A 27,127-nucleotide genomic window follows, 5' to 3' on the forward strand; every position below is an offset into this window, starting at 1 on the left:
CCTTTTTATTTTCGTTCACTTCCTTCCTTGTAGGTTAAAAGCAAAACACCTTAAAGGAACACGTTGCCTTGGATCGGACGAGTTGGTCTATAAAAAGCGTTTGAAACAGTTTGTTACGAAATGTATATGGTTAGAAAGATGTTTAAAAGTAGAATATAATGATCCACCCAAGTATCACTCAAAAATGCACGGTTTTCTTTTTACGTCGCGAACTATCACGGTCGGCCATTTATGGGAGTAAAAATTCTGACTCCCAATGGCCGACCGTTGGACGAGGTAAAAAGAAAACCACGCAATTTCGAGGCATGTTTGTGTAGATCAATGTATTCTACTTTTACATCATCTTTCTAACCACATGCATTTTATAACAAACGGTCACAAAACGCCTTTCAAAGACCAACTCGACCGATCCAAGGCAACGTGTTCCTTTAAATAAACATGACACCTGGAAATGATTTCAGAAAATACAGCTTTGGTGAAGAAAGCTCGTTTAAGATTCAAGACTTGTCTACATAGTTTGTGTTTTCTTCGTTCATTATACTTACTTCTTTGTAGGAGGCAAAAACGCTTAAAAACCCGAAATAATTTTGTGAATACTTATCTTCAAAATTAAAAAAACATGAGGCCTAGGTTGAAAAATTAAGGTTGTATGGTTTCTTTAAAATCGTCTTCTTTTGATGGCGATATTAAACAGCCTTATTTGTACTTCAGAGATGCATAAAAAGGAGATAAAAGACAACATACAAAATACCACAGTGCCGATCTCTGATTCTGAGCATATTGTCGTGTTTTTATTTCCATCGTAAAAAGTTACAAATCGTTCTTCTATTATTGCTTGAGAGTAAGCGTTTCTTTTTTTTAACCGGGTGTTAGTTTAAAGACAGTGGACACTATTGGTAATTGTCAAAGACCAGTCTTCTCACTTAGTGTATCTCAACATATATATGCATAAAATAACAAACCTGTAAAATTTGAGCTCAATCGGTCATCGAATTGCGAGATAATAATGAAAGAAAAAACACCCTCGTCACACGAAGTCGTGTGTATTCTGATGCTCGATTTCGAGACCTCAAATTCTAAACTTGAGGTCTCGAAATCAAATTCGTGGAAAATTACCTGTTTCTCGAAAACTACGTCACTTTAGAGGGAGCCGTTTCTCAGAATGTTTTATACCATCAACCTATCCCCATTACTCGTAATCAAGAAAGGTTTTATGATGATATTTATTTTGAGTAATTACCAATAGTGTCCACTGCCTTTAAAAGGCACTGGACCCGTTCGGTAAAGACCACTATTCCCAATTGGTGTATCCCAACATAGGCATTATATGCATATTAACAAACCTGTAAAAATTTGGGCTCAATTTGTCATCGAATTTGCAAGAGAATATAAGACAAACTGTCCTTGTTGCATTACTTTGTGTGCTTTCAGATGCATAATAAAAGGCTTCAGCTAAAGTCTTTTATTATTTGAGTGAGACAATTCTCAAAAACTACGTCACTTCAGAGGGAGCCGTTTCTCACAATGTTTTGTATTATCATCAGCATTTCATTGCTCGTTACCAAGTTATGTTTTTAATGCTAATAACCTAGTGTTCAGTACCTTTAATTAATTATTCATAAATACCTCAGACAATTTCGCTATTCCTATTGGTGGAGAGCGCGTCACGTGGGTGTGTATAAACCTTTGTTTATGACCGGTAAAAAGTGTTAATTCATGGGCGTGACACGCGACCTTGCACCTGTTCTTATAAGACAGTTTCTTCATTCCTATGGTTGAGAGCAACGGCTGAAACAGTTGTGCCACATCACGCGATACGCGCGACGCGCACAGCATTTCCATATAAGGAGTTGTTTACGCGAGGGCAGCGGAGGGCTCTACCATTTCATAGCTGGAGGGGTGCTGTGTTGAAAAAAATCATTTAAGTTTGCATTTATTTTACTTTTTGACCAAAAAGTGATGATGTTTTTGACCGAAAAGGTATTTGGGTCATTCCATGTCAGACCAACACACTTTTTTACCTCATGTCTTCCGATTGTGATAAAAATTGCTGTGCTTGTAGGTCCTAATGAGCAATGAATGCACACCAATTTTTAGCCCGATTCGACTTACCATGTGGTCAGGGCAGAAACCACTAAAATCTGATATTATTAGGGTAAAATACCACCTTTTTGGTAAAAATATGTCATAACCATGTCAATTTATAATGATGAGAATTGCATGCTCAACTCATTCTTTTGTTAAAAATAAATTTTCAGAAATGTAGGTTACGTAATCTTTAATATGTTATCGTGACATTTGACCCAGTTTTTGAAATAATGTATCATTCCAAAAATCAACGAAATAAAAATCACTCGATAGAGCATGTCTTCTTCTATCAGAATCCACTAAGAAACAGTTGGGCTCTTCAAAATTTACAACTTTATGACTATTTTTGTACAAGTCACTGTAATCTTTAATATGTTTACTCTCATAACTCTTGGATTAATGTGGAAATTATGACACAAAATGTCAACTTTCCCATATGACCAGTGCAGTATCTTGCCTGCCAGAATACTCACATAATGTACACGGTCACACTTATTGTAAACAGAGTTCACATTAATTGATCGTTTTAACTCTAATGTGATGCATATAACAAAACTACCATCGGCTGAAAATTAATGTCGCATTTTTGAGATATCACAACAAAATCCGGATCGAATTTGTCCCCGCAGAAAAAGAAACGCAATATCACTACTTGGAATACACATTCTAAGAAGCGTCACTGCAGTAACGCTTCTCAGATATAAATGTTGGGTCATAACAAATAATCGTTTTTATGAACCACATTACTTCGAAGTAAAACGTTTATAAATGCTTTTTTGTTTTGTTTAAAAGGCACTGAACCCGTTTGGTAAAGACCCCTATTCCCAATTGGTGTATCCCAACATAGGCCTTATGCATAATTATTAACAAACAAGTGAAACCTTGGGCTCAATTTGTCATCGAATTTGCAAGAGAATAATGAAAGACAAACTGTCCTTGTTGCATTACTTTGTGTGTGCTTTCAGGTGCATAGTAATACTATTGAAAACTGCTGTATAATAGACTTCTATTCCAACAGTTTTTATAGTGTCATGAATTTTAAGAGGGATTACCAAACGTTAACCTACCTTTTAAGTTTTATTTTTTTACTGAGTAAACTTATCAATAATCCAGTACAATTCCTTTAATGAATTTCTTGAGTATAATATATGTGACTCTGTAGTTCCTCTTAAAGGCACTGGACACTATTGGTAATTGTCAAAGACTAGCCTTCACAGTTGGTGTACCTCAACATATGCATAAAATAGCAAACCTGTGAAAATATTAGCTCAATTGGTCGTCGAAGTTGCGAGATAATAATGAAAGAAAAAACACCCTCGTCACACGAAGTTGGGTGTTTTCAAATGCTGATTTCGAGACCTCAAGTTCTAAATCTGAGGTCTCGAAATCAAATTCGTGGAAAATTACTTCTTTCTCGAAAACTGCTTTACTTCAGAGGGAGCCGTTTCTCCCAATGTTTTATACTACCAACAGCTCCTCCTTGCTTGTTACCAAGTAAGGTTTTATGCCAATAATAATTTTGAGTAATTACCAATAGTGTCCACTGCCTTTAATAGATTTATTGAGTGTAACATATGTGACTCTGATAGTTCCTCTTCAGTTTAACATTAACTTCCTTATAATTAACAAGAACGCGCCCATCTTGTTATTCAAATGTGCAATAATTATAGACAGTACACATTGTTGCGGTTGACAGTAATTGGTGAGGATCTTCATAGATTAAAGACACTGGACACTATTGATAATTGTCAAAGACCAGTCTTCTCACTTGGTGTATCTCAAAGTATACATAAAACAACAAACCTGTGAAATTGAGCTCAATTGGTCTGCGAGAGAAAAATTGAAGAAAAAACACCCTTGTCACACAAAGGTGTGTGCTTTCAGATGCTTGATTTCGAGAGCTCTAATTCTAAATCTGAGATCTCGAAATCAAATTCGCGGAAAATTACTTCTTTCTCGAAAACTACATTACTGCAGAGGGAGCCGTTTCTCACAATGTTTTATACTATCAATAGCTCCCCATTACTCATAATACCAAGTAGGTTTAATGCTAATAATTATTTTGAGTAATTACCAATAGCGTCCACTGCCTTTAAGATTGGGTGATGCCACTTAAAATAGTTATACGCAAATATAAAGCACATTTTAAAACTATATTGTTACTAATAATTATTTATCTGATTGCAAATAGTTGTTCTCATTATTATTTTATTTATGATTATATTTTCATGAAGTAAATTCGTTAGAAACTGGGTATTTAGATTATCTTCATTGTAATAATTCGTTTTGGTATAGCTTCTGTTTTGTTTTTGGTTTACTCTTGTCATCCCATAATATGGGGCGTGGCCTGTACTCCCCTCCCTCAGCTTACCCACAGTCTAATTCTTGTTTCCAATGTCAGCATAAACCGTCTCCTCCTCCGTGTTGATGATTATTGCTGATCCTCGCGATAGATTCAAGTCAGCGTAGATCAGACCTTCCACATTCTTCTGTCTTGTGTCATCCTTGACGAGACCGTCCTCACCACGGTCTGCCGTCTGCTCTGGCCCGGCCTGGGCTTGGTGGGTCATGGTGCTGGCTCGGCGTTTGGAGAGATGGTACGGAATGACGCGAGGGGGTTTCTGAGGTACCGGCAAAGCCTTCACAGTGACGGTTGGTTGCTGACGCTCAGACGCGACGCGTCCTGGTACCGGCAAATCCCTCACAGTGACGGTTGTATTCTGACGCACAGACGGACTTTCTTGTTTTGAATAACTACTCACGGTCTGAGCGGTGTCTGTTCCAAGATTAAGCTTCGATCCATCCTTCCCGCCTCTGGAGTCTTTCTGAGATACATCCTCAGTGGAATTGGCGCCAAATGTCTTACATTTGGCGTGACTTTTATCCAACACAGCATACGTCGATTCGGGGTTAATCTGTTTATCTTTACGCTTCTCACCATCCTTGCCTGGTCCACCAGTTTCAGTGGACAGAGGTTTGTCCACATTTTTCTGATCATGTTTCGAAGGACTTTCAGTAGAAACGGCGCCCAATGTCTTACTTTTGGCGCGACTTTTATCCACCACAGCATAAGTGGACTCAGGATGAATCTGTTTGTCATTGCGTTTCTTCCCATCCTTGACTGATGCATCAGTTTTAGACAGAGATTTGTCCAAAATGTCTTCATTATGTTTTGTCTCTGCCTGCTGGTGTAAGTCCGGTGTCACTACTGTGACAGCAACGGTATCTCTCGGGGACTCAACTGACCTCTCGTCTGCAGAGCTAGTGTGCTCATTTGCTTGATCACACCTCGGAGTGTCTCCGTGCAGTTGGGTTTCTGATATCCCGACTGCATCACTTTCTCCTCCATCATCTTGAGGTGTAGATGCAGAACGTGTGATGTGTGTCGCTTTGGATTGCCTTTTGATGACGAGACAGTAGATAAGAAATGAGATGACCAACATCAATAAGACAGCAGTGATAACTCCACCTACTATGATGAATTCAGTATTACCAACCGAGGATGAGTCTTGGAGTTTAAGATCAGGATTCTTGGTAGAAGGATGGATGGGTGGGGACTGACGTGCTCCCTCTGTGGTTACATTTGGTATGTTTCTCTTGGTTGGCATTGTTGAGTGTGAAGGCACCATGTTGCGGGAACTTGTGCTGCCAGAGTTGGGCTGAGACTCGTCAGTCTCAGGTACTTGAGTAGCGGAAGGCTCATCAGTGTCGGGGGAAAACTCAGTAGGGTTGACGGTGAGAGACTCTTCAGTCTCAGGTACTTGAGTAGCGGAAGGCTCATCAGTGTCGGGGGAAAACTCAGTAGGGTTGACGGTGATAGACTCTTCAGTCTCAGGTATTTGAGTAGTGGAAGGCTCATCAGTGTCGGGGGAAAACTCAGTAGGGTTGACGGTGAGAGACTCTTCAGTCTCAGGTACTTGAGTAGAGGATGCTATCGGTTTCTTGTGAGGATGAATGAGTATCAGATAAGTATTACTTCTTTTCACAGGTGTAGTTCCACTGAATGCCTTGCAATGCACGTTGGTGTGGCTAACACTTATCTTGGGAAATGTTAAGGTGTACCCGTCGTTATCCAAACGATACAATGATTGATCTTGAATTTTTCTGACGTTGGTTCCATTCACAAACCATTTCACGTTGAGGGTCGGTAGAGCTCCATGCTGTGTCTGAACGTTACAGTGAAATATAGCATTATCTCCCGTTGTTATTGGAGGGCGAGGCGGCTTGAGGCTGATGTCGATTAGTGATGGTATGATGATGGTTGCAGAGAGAGAATTGTTTGAACTTAATGTGTCCCATAAGTAAATGCGACATCGATATTGCCTCACATCACTTGACTGGACTCCTGGAATCGTTAAAGACCAGTCATGACCAGAAGACACTGAATATGATCTGTTTTGATAATCCGAATACACAGAATTACAATAAGAAACTGCTATAAATTCGTTGTTTGTCTCACGCTCCCAATGAATCGTACACACATTAAATCGACAGTTTGTAAAGTCAGTGGTACATGTCAGCGTGGCATTCTCTCCTACCTTGGCTACGGTATCCTCCGGATGTCCCGTGATGACACACGCTCTGCATCCATAAGACAATACAAGAACAACCACAACAACTGATGGATACATCTTCATCCAAAGCTTCAAAATATGGTGGAAAAAATCTTCATGGATCAAGTTATTAGTATGAAATAATTTCTCTGGTGGAGGCTAAATCTAGAAATGTACGAATTTCTTCCTTGTTTTAGAATGGCTGCACACAATAAAGTCCGGAATACTTATATACTAATTTTTCCGAGATTTGTAATCATGCCAATCATTTAAACAGATCGTTATCTCAAAATTGAAGGTCCCGGATATATTACTCATTGTAACTTCCTTTATCCCCATGCTTACTTCAAGTGGTCGAGCAAGAAAATAGTCTTTATATATTTTTGAATAGGCCACTAAAGGCCGAACCAAACCACTAAGGAACAATAAAACACTAGCTTCAAAAGAGACAACTATTGCACTTTACAAGATAATGACCGGAAACCATACACAAAAACAAAATAAACATTTGTTTTCAGAAAATACAGCTATGGTGAAGAAAGCTCGTTTAAGATTTAAGACTTGTCTACATAGTTTGTGTTTTCTTCGTTCATTATACTTACTTCTTTGTAGGAGGCAAAAACGCCTAAAAAACCGAAATAATTTTGTAAATACTTATCTTCAAAATTAAAAAACATGAGGCCGAGGTTGAACAATTAAGGTCGTATGGTTTCTTTAAAATCGTCTTGTTTTGATGGCGATATTAAACAGCCTTAGTTGTACTTCAGAGATGCATAAAAAGGAGATAAAAGACAACAAACAAAATACCACAGTGCCGATCTCTGATTCTGAGCATATTGTTGTGTTTATTTCCATCGTAAAAGGTTACAAATCGTTCTTTATTGTTGCTTGAGAGTGAGCGGTTTTTTTTCCCTTTTTTTATTTTCTTTTTCTTTTAACCGGGTGTTGGTTTAAAAGGCACTGTACCCGTTTGGTAAAGACCACTATTCCCGATTGGTGTATTCCAATATAGGCCTTAATGCATATTAATAAACCTGTGAAAATTTAGGCTCAATTTGTCATCGAATTTGCAAGAGAATATAAGACAAACTGTCCTTGTTACATTACTTTGTGTGCTTTCAGGTGCATAATAAAGTCTTTTATTATTTGAGTGAGACAATTCTCAAAAAATACGTCACTTCAGAGGGAGCCGTTTCTCACAATGTTTTGTAATATCATTAGCTCTTCGTTGCTCGTTACCAAGTAATGTTTTTAATGCTAATAGCCAATAGTGTTCAGTACCTTTAATTAATTATTGAAACTTCAATTAAAGGCAGTGGACACTATTGGTAATTACTCAAAATTATTATTAGCATAAAACCTTTCTTGGTGACAAGTAACGGGGAGAGGTTGATATTATACAACATTGTTAGAAACTTCTTTCTCTGACGTGCCATAGTTTTCGAGAAAGAAGTAGTTTTCCACAACTTCGTGTGGCAAGGTTTTTTTTCTTTCATTATTATCTCGCAACTTCGATGACCGATTGAGCTCAAATTTTCACAGTAGTTATTTTATGCATATGTTGAGATACACCAACTGTGAAGGCTAGTCTTTGACAATTACCAATAGTGTCCATTGCCTTTAAGGAACTGGTTTCATCTAAAATGTAGAGGACATGTAAAGGAAGTTGTAAGACTTTTTGGCAACCTCAATGGTCTATGTTTTTTTTTTTTTGTTTTTTTTTTAACTTCCTTCTTTGTAGCTAAATCAAGAAACGCCCCAAAACACTGAACTGATTAAATAAACATCTGTGCTTCTTTATTAATCATGAAACATTAAAAAAGTTCGAAGACAAGCTTTGATATTTAGTGTTTTTTCTTTTATTAATTTACACTTGCAAATTTGAGCCATTTTGAGCATTTGATATTCCTTCTTTTAGGGCAAGTATACCTAATTAGTTTTTGGAACAATTTGATCGTTTTGATTATATAAATGTGATGCATAATTATTACAAAACTACCATCGGCTAAAAATTAATTTCGCATTTTTAAGATGTCGCCGAAAATCCGGAGGGAGTACACAAACTGAGAAGCGTCACCGCAGTAGCGCTTCTCAGATTCAAGTGCTGGGTCATAACAGCTAAAATATCCTGTTTACAAACGCACATTCCTTCGAAGTCAAATGCTCTACAACGCTTGATACCATCGAAAGCTGCTGTACATATAGGCTTCTATTCCAACAGTTTTTATTGTCATTAATTTTAAAGACAGTGGACACTATTGGTAATTGTCAAAGACCAGTCTTCTCACTTGGTGTATCTCAACTTATACATAAAATAACCAACCTGTGAAAATTTGAGCTCAATCGGTCGACGAAGTTGCGAGATAATAATGAAAGAAAAAACACCCTTGTCACACGAAGTTGTGTGCTTTCAAATTCTAAACTTGAGGTCTCGAAATCAAATTCGTGGAAAATTACTTCTTTCTCGAAAACTACGTCACTTCAGAGGGAGCCGTTTCTCACAATGTTTTATACCATCAACCTCTCTCCATTACTCGTTACCAAGAAAAGTCTTATGCCAATAATTATTTTGAGTAATTACCAATAGTGTCCACTGCCTTTAAGAGGGTTTACCAGACGTAAACAGTTCCCTTTAAATTTTCATTCTTCTTCTGAGTATTATGGAATGATCCAATACAAATAATAAGTTTCTTGAGTATTATTTGATTTTGTTAGTTCCTCGTTAACTTCACATTTACTTCCTTGTAGTTATACTTTTTTTTATCAAGACGAGGTCCAGTGCAGCCCTCAATACTTAAAATCGGAAAGCATGGCTCTCCCCAATTCTGATTTTAGATTGGGTGATTCCAATAATGAACATTATTTTTCAAAAATAGTTATTTTTCAAGACACTGGACACTATGTCGAAGACCAGTTTTCTCACGAGGTGTATCTCAACATAACTAACACACAAAATAACAAACCTGTGAAATATTGAATTCAATTGGTCGTCGAATTTGCGAGATAATAACGAAAGAAAAAAACCTTGTCACAGGTGTGCTTTCAGGTGCTTGATTTCGGGACCTCGACATCTAAATTCTGAGGTCTCGAAATCAAATTCGTGGAAAATTACTTCTTTCTCGAAAACTACGTCACTTCAGAGGGAGCCGTTTCTCACAATGTTTTATACCATCAACCTCTCTCCATTACTCGTTACCAAGAAAAGTCTTATGCCAATAATTATTTTGAGTAATTACCAATAGTGTCCACTGCCTTTAAGAGGGTTTACCAGACGTAAACAGTTCCCTTTAAATTTTCATTCTTCTTCTGAGTATTATGGAATGATCCAATACAAATAATAAGTTTCTTGAGTATTATTTGATTTTGTTAGTTCCTCGTTAACTTCACATTTACTTCCTTGTAGTTATACTTTTTTTTATCAAGACGAGGTCCAGTGCAGCCCTCAATACTTAAAATCGGAAAGCATGGCTCTCCCCAATTCTGATTTTAGATTGGGTGATTCCAATAATGAACATTATTTTTCAAAAATAGTTATTTTTCAAGACACTGGACACTATGTCGAAGACCAGTTTTCTCACGAGGTGTATCTCAACATAACTAACACACAAAATAACAAACCTGTGAAATATTGAATTCAATTGGTCGTCGAATTTGCGAGATAATAACGAAAGAAAAAAACCTTGTCACAGGTGTGCTTTCAGGTGCTTGATTGCGGGACCTCGACATCTAAATTCTGAGGTCTCGAAATCAAATTCGTGGAAAATTACTTCTTTCTCGAAAACTACGTTACTTCACAGGGAGCCGTTTTTCACAATTTTTTATACCATCAACAGCTCTCCATTGCTTGTAACCAAGTAAGTTTGTATGCTAACAATTATTTTGAGTAATTACCAATAGTGTCCACTGCCTTTAAGATTGGGTGATGTTACTTAAAATAGTTATACGCAAATATAAAGCACATTTTAAAACTATATTGGTACTAATAATTATTTATCTGATTGCAAATATTTGTTCTCATTATTATTTTATTTATGATTATATTTTCATGAAGTAAATTCGTTAGAAACTGGGTATTTAGATTATCTTCATTGTAATAATTCGTTTTGGTATAGCTTCTGTTTTGTTTTTGGTTTACTCTTGTCATCCCATATGGGGCGTGGCCTGTACTCCCCTCCCTCAGCTTACCCACAGTCTAGTTCTTGTTTCCAATGTCAGCATAAACCGTCTCCTCCTCCGTGTTGATGATTCTTGCCGATCCTCGCGATAGATTCAAGTCAGCGTAGATCAGACCTTCCACTTTCCTCTGTCTTGGGTCATCCTTGACGAGACCGTCCTCACTACGGTCTGCCGTCTGCGCTAGCCCGGCCTGGGCTTGGTGGGTCATGATGCTGGCTCAGCGTTTGGAGAGATGGTACGGAATGACGCGAGGGGGTTTCTGAGGTACCGCCAAAGCCTTCACAGCGACGGGTGGTTTGTGACGCTCAGACGCGTCGCGTCCTGGTACCGGCAAAGCCTTCACAGCAACGGTTGGTTTCTGATACTCAGACGCGACGCGTCCTGGTACCGGCAAATCCCTCACAGTGACGGTTGTATTCTGACGCACAGACGGACTTTCTTGTTTTGAATAACAACTCACGGTCTGAGCGGTGTCTGTTTCAATGTTCAGCTTCGATCCATCCTTCCCGCCTTTGGAGTTTTTCTGAGATACACCCTCAGTGGAATTGGCGCCCAATGTCTTACATTTGGCGCGACTTTTATCCAACACAGCATACGTCGACTCGGGGTTAATCTGTTTATCTTTACGTTTCTCACCATCCTTGCCTGGTCCACCAGTTTCTATGAGGAATGCAGTATTGTCAACCGAGGATGAGTCTTGGAGTTTAGGATTCTTGGTTGAAGGATGGATGGATGGGGACTGATGTGCTCCCTCTACGGTCACACTTGGTATGTTTCTCTCTGTTGATGTTGTTGAGTGTGAAGGCACCATGTTGCTTGAGTTTGTGCTGCCAGAGTTGGGCCCGGGCCGAGACTCGTCAGTCTCAGGTATTTGAGTAGCGGAAGGCTCATCAGTGTCGGGGAAAAACTCAGCAGGGTTGACGGTGAGAGACTCTTCAGTCTCAGGCACTTGAGTAGTGGAAGGCTCATCAGTGTCGGGGGGAAACTCAGTAGGGTCGACGGTGAGAGAGTCTTCAGTCTCAGGTACTCGAGTATAGCGGAAGGCTCATCAGTGTCGGGGAAAAACTCAGCAGGGTTGACGGTGAGAGACTCTTCAGTCTCAGGCACTTGAGTAGTGGAAGGCTCATCAGTGTCGGGGGGAAACTCAGTAGGGTCGACGGTGAGAGAGTCTTCAGTCTCAGGTACTCGAGTAGCGGAAGGCTCATCAGTGTCGGGGGGAAACTCAGTAGGGTTGACGGTGAGAGACTCTTCAGTCTCAGGTACTTGAGTAGTGGATGTTATCGGTTTCTTCTGAGGATGAATGAGTATCAGATAAGGTTTACTCCTTTTAACAGATGTTTTTCCACTGAATGCCTTACAGTACACGTTAGTGTTGTTAACCCTTATCTTGAGCAATGTTAAGATGTATCCGTCGTTATCCAAACGATACACCAATGATTGATCTTTAATTCTTCTGACGTCGGTTCCATTCAGAAACCATTTCACGTTGAGGGTCGGTAGAGCACCGCGTCTTGACTTAATGTTACAGTGAAATATAGCATTATCCCCCGTTGTTATTGGAGGGCGAGGCGGCTGGACAATGATGTCGATAAGTGATGGTATGATGAGGGTTGCAGAGAGAGAAAATGCAGTCCGGGGTGTAGGTTGACCCCTAAAACTGGTGTAAAAACCATGGATTTTAAGTTGGATTTTGCTTTTCTTTGACAATTTTCCGGGTTTTTAATACACCCCGGAATCATGGAATCATGACCCGGAATCATGGTTTATTCGGACCCGTGGGTTATCAGAGTGAATTCATATCTGATGAGAATATTTTAAAGGGACTGGACACCTTTGGAAATTGTCAAATACCAGTTTTCTCATTTGATTTTTCCCAACCTTTGCGGCAATTAACAAGTTTGTAAAAAAATATATATATAATTGGTCGCCGAAGTTGCAAGAAAATAATGCAAGAAAAACCTTTGATCAGATGCTTTAGAATTCAGACCTGAAGTTTTTCTCGGATTCAAATACTGTATAGTGAGAAATGTCCCTTTTCTCAAAAACAAATACGTTACTTCAGAGGGAGCCGTTTCTCACAATATGTTTATTATTATCAACAGCTCTCCATTTCTCGTTACCGTAATTATCACAATGTTTCAAGTGCCTTTAGGCCAAATGTTCTCTGATTTAAAATTATGGCTATTAGTATTTTGGCGTATGAATTTCTATATTTTATTTAAAGACACTGGACACCTTTGGTAATTGTCAAAGACCAGTCTTCTCACTTGGTGTATCCCAACAAAAGCATACAATAACAAGCCTGTGAAAATTTAACCTCAATTGGTCATCGAAGTTCTGAGAAAATGATGAAAGAAAAAATACCCTTGTTGGACGAATTTGAGTGCTTTCAGATATGAATAAAAGACTTCTGGCTAGAAATATTTTATTATTTTATTGAGAATTTACCTCTTTTTCAAAATCTATGCTTCTTCAGAGGGAGCCGTTTCTCACAATGTTTTATACTATCAACAGCTCTCCATTGCTCATCACTAAGTAAGTTTTTAAGTTAATATTTGTTTTGAGTATTAAAGTACAAAACGTGTACCTTCTCTTTAATAGCTCATTGTCAATTTAAAGTTATTCATTTATAAGTAATTTATGCTTAAATAAATATTCAGCGATGCATGCAGGTTTCGTCGACGTCATATCCACGTGACAAGCTATTGCCTTATGTCTCATTATCTCGAAAGAGACGTTTCATAAATTTATCTGAGTTTGATAAAAATGTAAATAATGAGAACAAGACTAATTATTTATACATGAACTTGGTACTTTGCAGTCAAATGTTCTCATGCAAGATTGGTCACTATCGGAAAAAAACGATTTTAAAACCGCGAAAGCATAAAGTTTTTACGCGAAGTAACCTCTCTAAAGAATAATTTCTTTTTGCATCATTCGAGAGATTAAGATTTAAAGACAATGGACACTAATGGTAATTGTCAAAGACCAGTCTTCTTACTTGGTGTATCTCAACATATCTATACAAACCTATGAAAACTTGAGCTCGATTGGTCATCGGAGTTGCGAGATAACTATGAAGAAAAAACACCCTTGTCACACGAAGTTGTGTGCTTTCAGAAGCTTGATTTCGAGACCTTAAATTCTAAATCGGCAGAGGTCTCGAAATCAAACTCGTGGAAAATTACTTCTTTCCCGAAAACTACGTCAGAGGGAGCCGTTTCTCACATGTTTATACTATTAACCTCTCATCATTACTCATTACCAAGTGAGGTTTAATTCTGAAAATTATTTTGAGTAATTACCAAGTGTCCACTGCCTTTAAAAATCTTCAAAAATCTCCGAAATGAATCACTAATCAGAAGAGTTTAATGTAAAATGAAGGACTGGTGATCATTGAAAAAAAAAAAACAGTTTCAGTATTGAAGCTCACCGATTATACATTTTTATATCAGCGCCATTCTCCGGTTAAATAATCTTTTAAAAACTATTGTTGAAAGCTGACGATTTTAGATATGCAGTCCTTAAAAGTAACTTTAAGATTAAACGGTGTATTGCTACAAAAGTACAACAGATTAGTTTGAGGAACACGACCCCTTTTCGAAACCACGGCTTCGGCTTCAGGCTCCGTCTTCTCGTTTGAAACCCTGTGGGCGCGTATACGCAAAGCATACGCAAAACAACCACGGGGCCAAGCTAGCCTGAGCCGAATCCAAAGCCAAAGCCCTGGTTTTTACAAGGACCATAGACTACTTGAATATCAGATCTTGGTAGCTGGATGGTGAGGTTTCTTTATGGCCAGTAGAAGCAGCTTGCCCGTGTAGTTGGGTTTCCATTTCCTCATACGCATTTGCATCTTCATCTGGAGCTGTTTGAACTACACGGGTTGAATTAGGATTGGCTTTGGATCTTCTTTTGGACACGATAATGTACAGGATCAATGCAAGGAAGAGCAAGGCGAAGACAGCCGCTAGTGTACATCCTACTGTGAAGCCTATGAATGTTGTATTATCAACCGAGAATGAGTCTTGGAGTTTAAGATCAGGATTCTTGGTAGAAGGATAGATGGATGGGGACTGATGTGCTCCCTCTACGGTCACACTTGGTATGTTTCTTTTGGTTGGTATCGTTGAGTGTGAAGGCATCATGTTGCGTGAAGTTGTGCTGCCAGAGTTGGGCTGAGACTCTTCAATCTCAGGTACTTGAGTAGTGGAAGGCTCATCAGTGTCGGGGAAAAACTCAGTAGGGTTGACGGTGAGAGACTCTTCAGTATCAGGTATTGGAGTAGTGAGTGTGTTCGGTTTCTTCTGAGGATGAATGACTATCAAATAGTTATCACTTCTTTTAACAGAATTAGTTCCACTGAATGCCTTACAGTACACGTTGGTGTTGTTAATATTTATCTTGAGAAATGTTAAGATGTATCCGTCGTTATCCAAACGATACAATGATTGATCTTGAATTCTTCTGACGTTGGTTCCATTCAGAAACCATTTCACGTTGAGGGTCGGTAGAGCACCGCGTCTTGACTTAATGTTACAGTGAAATATTATAGCATTATCCCCCGTTGTTATTGGAGGACTAGGCGGCTGGAGACTGATGTCGATTAGTGATGGTATGATGAGGCTTGCAGAGAGAGAATGTACCCACGGGTGTGTTGTGTTTGAGAACCGGTAAATGCCACATCGATATCGCCTCATATCACTTGGCTGGACTCCTGTAATCGTCAAAGACCAGTCAGGACCAGAAGACACTAAATATTTGTCCGGGTACTCAGGATACACATACGCACATACAGAAATACTTTTAAATATGTTGTTTGTCTCACGCTGCCATTGAACTGCACACCCCCTTGCTCGACAGTTAGTAAAGTCAGTGGCACATGTCAGCGTGGCAGTCTCTCCTACCTCGGCTACGGTATCTTCCGGATGTCCCGTGATGACACACGCTCTGCATCCATAAGACAATACAAGAACAACCAAAACAACTGATGGATACATCTTCATCCAAAGCTTCAAAATACGTAGGAAGAAATATACGAGGTCTTCATGGATTAGGTATGGTATGGAACAACATTTAGTTTGGTGTGAGGCTAAATCTAGAAATGTACAGATCTCTTCCTTGTTTTAGAATGGCTGCACAATACAGTCCGGAATACTTATAATAATTTGTCCGATGTAATCATGCCAATCGTTTGAACAGATCGTTATCTGTAACTTCCTTTATTATTTATCCATGCTATTTACTTCAAGTGTGGTGAAGCAAGAAAATAATCTTTATATACTTTTGAAACATCAGTTGATGTAGGCCCCTAAAGGCCGAAATATATAAACCAAATCAACAAGGAACTTTAAAACACTTTCTTCAAAAGATACCATTATTGCTCTTTGCAAGATAATGATTGCAAATCATACACACAATTGATGTGATAAAAACATAATACACTATTGAAATTGGAAGATTTAATTACAACTTTTGTTGAGATAGAAAAGGGAATTATTTTGACAAGTCGTATACCTGTATCATTTTAGAAACAGAAAGTTTGGTAGAGGGCTGCAACACTGTATCATAAAAAAATTGAACTTATTTACTTGTTGAAATTAAAAATATAATATGGGAGCTCCAATTTGTGTCGCACGGAGAAGAGCAATCTCCCACACATTACGCCATTCCATCCGTACAAAAGCATATCAAATGACGGTCGTTGACGCACAATTGCCATTTGGCGCTCGCATCCAAACAGGAGTTGATGTCGCTGCCGGCCCATCCCAAAACGACTTCAGCTATGGCTATTGGCTGCAACGGCAACGTTGAAGTATAGGACTTTCAGGTGAGCGTGCCGTAGCCATTGCCGAAGCCTGCTCGCTCAACCATGCAACTCAAAAACTGTGTAAACCAACCATACACACAAGACGGACGGTATGCTGGTGGTCAGAAAAGGGTTTTGGTGTTGACTTCTCCAACTTGCATCGGGCTAAAAATACTGGATTTTTTCTCATAAAATCGCATTTTCAGCTCTCAAGTTTGACACAAGTAAAACTAACACAAGACTAGCTTCTTTCAGAACGTATTTCTTAAACAAAAACGATGATTTTGTAAGACTCAGTTGAGGAAGAGTTGCTGGAGCATCACGGGTGGAGTCCCAACGACCGAGGTTGTGTGGGTGGGGACGGGGAGACTCTGCTGCCGTCAAACGGGCCGTGGAGCCCGCCTGGCCGTGTGCCTGCTGAGGTGAGTGAGTTACGGTCTCGAAAGAGTCAGTTAGTCCATGGTTAGTTTGATAGTATTCTAATGTAATGAATAAAAACATTAATGTTTCTCTAAAGCAAAATATTTATTGAGAATACTGAATCTAAGGTGTCAATTCATTGTTTTATTATTTACATTTTATAAAATTAATTGTATTTTTTCTTTGAAATTAATTTTAATTTTATAATTTAATAAGTAAATTGGTTGTTTTGTTAATTTGTAAGTTTTTATAGTTTTAATTTAATGGATAAATTTCAACAATAACAACACAATGTGCTTTTTGCTAAAGTCTTAAGACTATCTTTTTTGGAATGAATGAATTTGCCTAACTAAAAACAGTACGAAGTCATCATTTTGTAAAATGCTAGCACTGCTTTATAATTGTTGACCATTTTGTTCAAATTTACCAATTATTTGGCACTCAGTCTTATCACTTCCTCATCATCCATGGTATTGAATGCATTTGTTATAGTTATTTGTGCTTATGAATTGCTCTGCTATTTACACACTTCCAAACTATACAATTGACCCTGGTGCCTTATCATTTGAAATCAGCCTAAGGCTGTGTCCGAAACGACGACTTCGGCTACAGCTACGTCTAGATCAGCGCGTCTGCCAGTGTTGAATAATAGGCAGACTCGCGCGCCCTAGCCGTAGCTGTAGCCGAAGTCCCCGTTTCGGACACGGCCTAATTATTGGGTGGGATGTGTCGATGATACTCCTACTTTCTTCAAGGTTCAAGGTTCATTTTATTTTCACAGTAGGCCTATCAAAAGATAAAAAAAACAATATCAAACAGCAGTCAAAATAAATCATTACAACAATGAAAAATAATCGTTTCACAACATAGGTTTGAAGAAATAGATGCATATAACAATGTTGACACTGCGGAGGGATCCATTTAAGAAGCAAAGCTTGTAGGCAATGGTCCCTTATGACATGCATATGCATTGAGATTATAAAATAATGTCAAGTGAACCGTAGAGGTCCGTGTTCGAGTCGAGCCACCAATGAACAAAATATAACAGCAGGTCTCAATGCATAAATTGGCCAGCAAGATTACTGACTAGGTGAGACCCTCAGTGCTTTCCTGAATGCATCCAGAGAGGGTGAGAGAGCAGTCTTTCAGTAATAGCCTAAAGTTTAATTTTCTTAGTAGGGGCCTTCATTATTTTTTATGTTGTGTATTTTAATTCAATTTTTTAGTAACGAAGATGACGCAATTCACACTACCTCTGTGTCTACTTCTTGTGGTCCTGCTTGGACATGAGGGCGGAGCGACAGCATCTCAAGAAGAGAAGGGGCGTGTCTTTCACAATGAGTGGGCGGTGGAGATAGAGGGCGGAGAAAGAATCGCTAGAGACGTAGCAGAGGAATATGGTTTCACGTACGTTAAAAAGGTTAGTTCATAAAAAAACTTGATTTTGGGGTTGCGCAACAAGAAACATTTACTGGAGATGGACTAGAACCAACGACCTCCTGAGATTTTAAACTAGAGCTGTCTAACCCTTTGTTGGCGGCTAGACTGCAGGATTTGTAGCTCAAAACATTTCCTGGACCAGAATCACAATGAGGAAAACACGTACACATTTACACAGTTCACATTTGAGAGTAAGTACTAAGTACACATTTACACAGTTCACATTTTAGTAAGCACTAAGAGTTCAGGTTTATGTCATTTTTCTTATTATTGATGTACTTCAATACTCGAAAGAATTGAACATTTTGTATCAGTTTTTAAATTGAAAATGAAGTTATTATTAAAAAACACAAGACTTGTACATCATTTTTGTATGTTAACTTGACCGACGCTAAAATCCCTTACCTTGGGCCTGCGATCCAGTGCTAATCCCTGCAATCGCTTAGCAGATTCTGTGAAAAACAGGCTCACAACCTTGAGTATAATTTTTTGTATTTGCTTGGTGACAACAAACATTCTTGGTCTGTGTAGGATGTTGCTGTGTACACTTACCATGTAGTGAAAGGGCAAATAATCCATCGGTCTTTTCACAGGATTAAGTGAAAGAAATGAATGTTTAAACTGTCTTTAGTGAACACTAGACCTATTTGTTTTGTGGGTTGCAATCTCAGTTTTGTTTGAGGTTGGGCTGATATCCACATAGTACTGGACCATCCTCCCCAAAAAATGTTTTCTTGAGTTCAGAATAATTTCATACTGTACACATGGGGGTGTATAAAGTTGCATGTCTCAAAATGTTTCCAAATCTCAAAATGTATGGACTTTTCTGAAAATTAGTCAATATTATGGACAGTTTGTATTGTTTAAAGCATGTTAATAAGATTGAAATATATTAGGCCCTATAACATGTATAAGTTAACTACAAAAATACACACCACACAAAAAGTATTGTGCCTCTAAAGGAACGTTAGGATTGGTAAGACAAAACATCGTCGTAGATCACATATTTACATAAAAAACTTACTTAATGTCGGTGATGATAGTAGAAAACATCCCTTGAAATATTTATGTCTAAAATGTCAAAAGAAAACTATTTTCCCGTTAAAAGTTTATAGCTCAGTGAGCAATTTATTCTTTTTTGTATGAATCGATTTCATGCAAAATGTGTAATCGTTTGTTTCTGTTTTCTTGTGACCCAGATGGCCGATCGTTTTCAAACTTCTACAGGTTTGTCAGTTTATGTGGATTACATAAAGTGCTAACACTGCCAGCAATTGTTTTGTTAACAAAACCACTTCTGTAATATTCTTTTAATTTTGATTATTATTGTTTTGTTGTCTTTATTTTAGATTGGGACACTTAAGGATAAGTACAGGTTTCGGAGAGACAGCCACCACAGCAGATCCAAGAGGCAAGCTGTGGATGAAACAGGCCTCCTGGATGAAGATGAGAGGGTAAGATATGAAAAGGTCTTGTCTAAAGGCACTTGACACTATTGGTAATTACTCAAAATAATTGTTAGCATAAGAACTTACTTGGTAACAAGCAATGGAGAGCTGTTGATAGTATAAAAAAACATTATGAGAAGCGGCTCCCTCTGATGAAGTAGTTACGTAGTTTTTTAGAAAGAAGGTAATTTCCCATTGATACTTGATTTAAAGACGTGGACACTATTAATACTATTGTCAAAGACTAGTCTTCTCACTTGGTGTAATGTATCTCAACATATGCACAAAATAACAAATCTGTGAAAATTTGAACTCAATTGGTCGTTGCGAGATAATAATGGAAGAAAAAACACCCTTAGTCACACAAAGTTGTGTGCTTTCAGATGCTTGATTTCGGGACCTCAAAATCTAATTCCGAGGTCTTGAAATCAAATTGGTGGAAAATGATCAAATTGGTGGAAAATTACTTCTTTCCCGTAAACTACGTTACTTCAGAGGGAGCCATTTCTCACAATGTTTTATTCTATCAACAGCTCCCTATTTTACTCATTACCAAAAAGGTTTTATGCTAATAATTACTTTGAGTAAAATTACCAGTAGTGTCCAGAGCCTTTAAGGCGATAAAATCCCATTTCACAATTTAATTTTTATGGCTTTATGGTGAAACTTGTGTGCTTCCCCTTCCACCATAGAAGCAAAATGAAGACAGGCTTTGGGTGTACATGTACATGTACATGTAACAATTGTTCTAATTGAGACACGGTTGTATAATTCTGGTGATTTTAAATGGACAATCAGTTTGATGATTTCCCACGTACACGTACAATTTGTGCTGGTACCAATTATCTCCAAAGTTAATTATTCATTTACAAACATTTTGGTTCAATCTGGCACTCAACAACGGGCTTGGTTTAAAATGTAAGGGGGCGGGGAGAGAATCTACACGACCAAGGGCTTGTATAGTTAAAAAGCTTTACTGGACTAGACTTATTTTATTTTTCAATTGACCAAAATCAAAATACATAGTAAGCAGTTTTCATTTTAAAGGCAGTGGACACTATTGGTAATTACTCAAAATAATTATTGGCATAAAATATCTCTTGGTGACGAGTAATGGGGAGAGGTTGATGGTATAAAACATTGTGAGAAACGGCTCCCTCTGAAGTGGAGTAGTTTTCGAGAAGGAAGTAATTTTTATGGTATAAAAAATTGTGAGAAACGGCTCCCTCAAGACCTCAAGTTTAGAGCTTGAGGTCTCGAAATCAACCATCTAAACGCACAGAACTTCGTGTGACAAGGGTGTTTTTTTCTTTCATTATTATCTAGCAAGTTCGATGACCGATTGAGCTCAAATTTTCACAGGTTTGTTATTTTATGCATATGTTGAGATACACCAACTGTGAAGCCTAGTCTTTGACAATTACCAATAGTGTCCACTGGCTTTAAGCGACTTAAACACACCAACAACATTTAAACCACAACAACAACTACAAACGGCAAATCACTCAATGCAGTACATGTACGTATTATATGCACATGTTGTGCCTCAACAAAATCAAGAGCTTCAATTTAATAATAATAATAATAATCAAAGCCTTGTTTATGGCGCTTGCTAAAAAAGTTGTAAAATAGATCGGCTAAATGTAGGTTGAATTTTGCCCTGTGTTACCCTGGAGGAAAAAATAACCAAAGTGTACTTAAATGAACAACTCCATGCCCTCAACCCAACCCCATTACAATGATTCAGTCACAATGCACTCTTTAGGTATTGTCCGAGTCTGCATGTTTACATGTCATGTATACAGAGTATTGCGTTGGTTGTAGAAGATAGTTGTACGGAAGCAGATCGTTAGTGGGGCGTAGTGGGATTTCCTGTGAAAACCTATGAAAATACGGGGGAGAAATGGATGTCTCCGTTAGGACGCATGTGGTGAACAAACGAAATGATCATCATCATCGTCTCTTGATCCATCATGGGGGAAATAGGGCCGCCCAACCAATGCGTTCTGCTGCTGGCTGCCACAGCTGCCCAGCCCCGGACTCTATATCCGCTTCCAGTTGGCCCACCCAGGTGCAGCGAGGTCGGTCTCTTGGCCTCTTCCAGGACGGGAAGGAGCAAACGAAAGGAGTCCGTGATATGCAGGTTGAGTTTCATACAAAACACTTTTTCCCAACAGATCATATTCTACAAGGGCGTGTCAGAACGGGCGTGGCACACCACAACCACCTGTTACCTACCTCGCAATACGGTAAGATAGCCACTCACCTACGCACACTGGGTCACCTCTCCTCAGTCTACATGGTCTACTGTGCTGCGTTCGACCGCAGAGGGATTCGGATATTCACTGTAAGTACTGGGTCCAAGAAAACTACTGAAGATATTAATTATTTTATTAATGAGAAAATGGAATGATCTTTTGCAAACTGCTTACTAACCAAAAATGACCTACATGTATGGTATAAATGCAAAATGTTTCGATTCAAATGATGATGATCAAGTACTCCGGTTAATGGATATTAACGGCCTGTAGTGTAGTCTTTAATGAATATAGATAAGACTTGAAATAATTATACGGGTCTGGTCTTGTTTTATTACAAGTTGACTATAGCAGTACAATTAAAAAGAGGTACACCACCGTCCAAAAATGAGGTTTTAATATATTTTTACTCTAACAGGGTGCGGGTGACCACCTCATCAAGATCTGGAGTACCCTCGATGGCCGCCTCCTCGGCACACTCCGTGGCCACGCCTCCGAGATCGTTGATATGCACCTCAACTATGAGAACACTCTGATTGCTGCAGCGAGTATTGACAAGGTGGTTCGGGTCTGGAATACGCAGACGCTGGCACCGGTCATGGTGACACTGCCATGATTACATCATTAGAGGTTAGTTTAGTTTTTAATAATAATAATAAGTTAAGCCTGGGCAACCAGTGCAATTTGTGTCGTAGTTGCGACTATTGATTGCTTAGTCGAATCGAGACCACCATTTTTCAACTACTCGGTTAATTGTGCCTTAAAGGGAAGGTACGCGTTTGGTAATTACTCAAAACAAATATTAACTTAAAAACTTGGTAACAAGCATTAGAGAGCTGTTGATAGTATAAAACATTGTGAGAAACGGCTCCCTCTAAAGTAACATAGTTTTTGAGAAAGAGTTAATTTCTCACTAAAATATTAAAAGACTTCCAGCTAGAAGTCTTTAATTCCAATCTGAAAGCACACAAATTCGTCCAACAAGGGTGTTTTTTCTCTCATCATTTTCTCGCAACTTCGATGACCAGTTGAGCTCAAATATTCACAGGCTTGTTATAATGCTTATGTTGGGATACACCAAGTGAGAAGACTGATCTTTGACAATTACCAAACGTGTAACTTCCCTTTAATTGGCGACGTTTCCATCCTTTTTTCAGTTTTCTCCATATAACCGTGGTAACAATCGCTACATGGCAACGACTGGTTCTGATGGTACACTGTGTATATGGACCTGGAATGCAATTACTTCAGAGGGAGCCGTTTCTCACAATGTTTTATACTATCAACCTCTCCCCATTAGTCGTTACCAAGTAAGGTTTTGTGCTAACAATTATTTTGAGTAATTACCAACAGTGTCCACTGCCTTAAATGCATGATCATGATCCGGAAATCTTTAGCTGTAACTTTAGATGCTACTTCGAACATGGTCCAAGAACAGAAACAAATCCACACCTTATGCACCAACCTAGGGGATGAAGAATTTGATTTGCGAAAAACTTCACTAGTATTCAGTATATTTATTCAAATAAACGTGAAACTTGGACATGTACACATGCTTTGTATTAGTGAACTTTGACAGGTTTGGCTAAGATGTGGGTACTAGGCTTCTATTTTTAGCATTTGTGCGGAGCGCTGTTTGTCTTAGCTCATCAGCCGATCCTAGTGGTCTTCTTTGAGACTGGTTGGGCCAAATGAATTTTGGATTGTCGAATTCACACCTTTAAAACAGTATTTTGTCAACACTCAGGCCTGATACTTCACGGAGGCGATTGCCTTGGTGCCCTTGAAATGCTCCAGTCCATCATAGGGTGCCCTTTACGATGTTTACCAAGAAGAAAATGCCTTGGTGGCTTTGCCCTTTCAAACACTGCTTAATTGGGATGCAGCAGCATGGCTGAGCAGATAAGAACACCGGATTCAAGCTCTGGTGTTTCTGATCAGCAGAGTGTAGGTTTGAGTCGTGGTCCTTACACTTGTGTCCTTTAGCAAGACACTCAACCAAAAATGCTGCATCCTACATATTATGTGACGTAAAACCGTATGTCCTGTTTGTTGTGTAACGCATGCAAAAAGAACACAGCCGTCAATTTCACCAAACTCTTCCTAACTTAGGAATCATCTTAAGACTTAGGCTGGGTTCAGTTCCGTTTCCAAGTACGTACATTGGGACAAATTGAACCCATCTTAAGTTAGGACGGGTTGCTCTGCCTAACTCAAGTTAGGATTAATCCTAGCGTTTCGTGAAATCGGCCGCAGTGCACTTTTCAAAAAGAGAGGGGGTCGCCTTGGTGTTCCTGGTCTGATTTGCAGCATATTGCGCCTTGTTAACCATTACATGGTGCTATAAAGAAACAGGTCTCATACTTCAAATCTAGCTCCTCAATACCTTTCAGGAAATAATACTGAGTGCTTTGATACGCGCATAGGGGTGTGATAAAGCACTTTACAAGAATCCAGTATTATTATTATTATTATTATTTTTCTGAATCCGACTCATTGTGAGGTTTATTCTCACCAAAGGACAAATAGACCGATCCATTAAGCTCCGCCCCATTGCGTATTGACCAATCACAACGCAACGAAGGTCCGACAAATAAGGTCCGACATGCGTGCGCGTATCTTGGCGCGCGCTGCAGAGTTGTGCAGAACCCCACGTGTTCTTGCTCACTAGTGCGTCGTGGGCGGAGCCTACTGGATCGGTCTATTGGTAGATAACCTGAGCTGAAACTCATCTCTGAAAATCTTTTTTTTCTTTAGATTGAGGGTCAAGGTCACGGTGCTATGTTTGACTGTAAGTTCTCTCCAGATGGTCAGTACATTGCAGCTACAGACTCTCACGGTCATCTTGCCATATTTGGATGGGGGTCAAGCGAGAGATATTCAAAGGTATGTTTGAATATATATATATTTCCTTGTTTTATATGGAATAACTTTTGTTTACCATTTTACATGTTTTACATTTGCTTGTTGTACTTATAACATTGGCATAAATATACCTTTTATAGAAAAATTGTATACCGTATGTTTGTAGCACTGCCATTTCTATAAATTCAAGATATTATTCTATACTTTTGCAATAATTATCTGTCTTTTAGCGTGTGATATTTGCAGTGCTTTTGATGTTCTATTGTACTTTGATTGTTATACTTTAAAGGAACGTGTGCCTTGGATCGGTCGAGTTGGTCTTTGAAAAGCGTTTGAAACCGTTTGTTATAAAATGCATGTGGGTAGAAAGATGTTGTTAAAGTAGAATACAATGATCCACACACATTTACCTCGAAATTGTTTGGTTTTCTTTTTACTTTGCGAACCAACACGGTCGGCCATTTATGGGAGTCAAAAATTTGACTGACATTTTAATGTCTTTAAAATGTTGTAATCTTGACATTCTGCTTGATGTATTCCTTAAACTGCATAAACAAAAACGCAATCCTTATAGCAGGTTTTCTTTGTTCTGTAAAAGTTTTCATGCAGCTGTTCAAAACCTTCAGCCCTTTGGAATAATCTAAGCTTATTTATGAAACCATTCATTCTATTTTCCAGACTTGTTTTTGTGCTTTGGTTATTGTTTTTTTCTTCTGTTATAGTGTAACTCCCTACTGATGAGTTGATGAATTGATCCTACAGTATTTTTTTATAAAGTGTCGCGGCACCTTTGCGTAAAAATGCATTATTGTCATTATAAAATCCATGAACATTGTGCTGCCATAGTTTCATTATCATTACAATGACATCTTTTCACAGGTGCCTTTTGAGCAGTTCTTCCATACCGACTACCGGCCTCTGATGCGGGATGCAAACAATTTTGTTTTAGACGAGCAGACGCAGCAGGCCCCTCACCTAATGCCTCCGCCATTTTTAGTGGACATGGACGGTAACCCTCACCCCATCCAGTACCAGAAACATGTCCCGGGCAGAGAGAACCGTACCTCAAGCGCCTTGGTGCCTCAGAATGGTGTAGCTCCTAATGGTGTGTATCTTCATGCTTTCTAAATTCGGTCTCAGAAGTGGGATACAATTTTCATTTTGAAATTTGAATGCAGAGTCTTTCTCCAGCCTTTTGATGTTTGAGAAAGACTCAGGGTCGAAATGTCAGGCGATCAACATTTTTGTGCATTTATATCATATGATATTGGTCGGTAAGAAGTTTGCGACAGCTAATTCTTTTTGCTTGTGGCTGTTTTTGATTGGCTGCATAATGCGCCACAGCACCTTGTAATCCCTTACATGCTATGTAAATGTTGCTACCTTATAAGAAAATACTGAACGTTAAAGCACCTTGAGCGTCGCTGAGTGACGTATGAGCGCTATATAAGAAGTGTTTCAAAACGTTTCAAATCCTACTTATAAAATTATTACCGCTAAATAAGTTTAGAAAATCTTTAATAAGTGACCTTACCTTTTCATTCTTTCTAACCATTTCAGATCTATTCCATGACGTTACGTTTATCAGCACTCTTCCAGGAGCAATTCCGACCAATTCTAAGCGACTACAAATCAGCTCTAAAGTATGAGAAGCAAGTCCGTTCAGGACTCAAAAGGTAAACCGTAAAAAAACATAATCATAAACACTTTTACAAAGATTTGGGTGTGCCCACACGGCTTCATAACGCAGATCAAGTTATTTTTCTAATTGATCACTCTATTCATACTGAAACCAACAGTTCTTTTCAGAATCACCCTAACTCATTTAGAGATTCAGTACTCATTATATGGTGTTACCGCAAACCTTTCCGTATTGTATTACCTCCATGCAAAGTTTCAAATCCTATTCTCTATTGCTTTAGTATTTCCTCTGCACAGGAAGCCAATATAAGCAGCGATGGTTTTAATCAATTCTCTGCAAGAATGACAACCTTGTTTATTGCAAAGTACAAAAAGCTTAAAAATATTGCTTTGTACAATAATTTTGTCTTCCTTCATAAATTATTGAAT

At 38.6% G+C, this 27,127-nt stretch overlaps 1 protein-coding gene across 1 annotated transcript in view; it reads left to right on the plus strand.

The window, feature by feature from the left end:
* Positions 1 to 26,733, plus strand: part of LOC139946765 (bromodomain and WD repeat-containing protein 3-like) — a 221,162-nt gene extending 194,429 nt beyond the window's left edge. The window contains exons 5-7 of the mRNA XM_071944447.1: positions 24,950 to 25,078; positions 25,937 to 26,162; positions 26,618 to 26,733. Coding sequence (XP_071800548.1) covers positions 24,950 to 25,078; positions 25,937 to 26,162; positions 26,618 to 26,706 — 444 coding nt within the window. The 3' untranslated portion in view covers positions 26,707 to 26,733. The remainder of the gene's footprint in view (positions 1 to 24,949; positions 25,079 to 25,936; positions 26,163 to 26,617) is intronic.
* The last annotated feature ends 394 nt before the right edge of the window (positions 26,734 to 27,127 follow it).

This window comes from Asterias amurensis, chromosome 14, assembly GCF_032118995.1.
Source record: "Asterias amurensis chromosome 14, ASM3211899v1".
In the NCBI taxonomy this organism is placed as follows: Eukaryota; Metazoa; Echinodermata; class Asteroidea; order Forcipulatida; family Asteriidae; genus Asterias; species Asterias amurensis.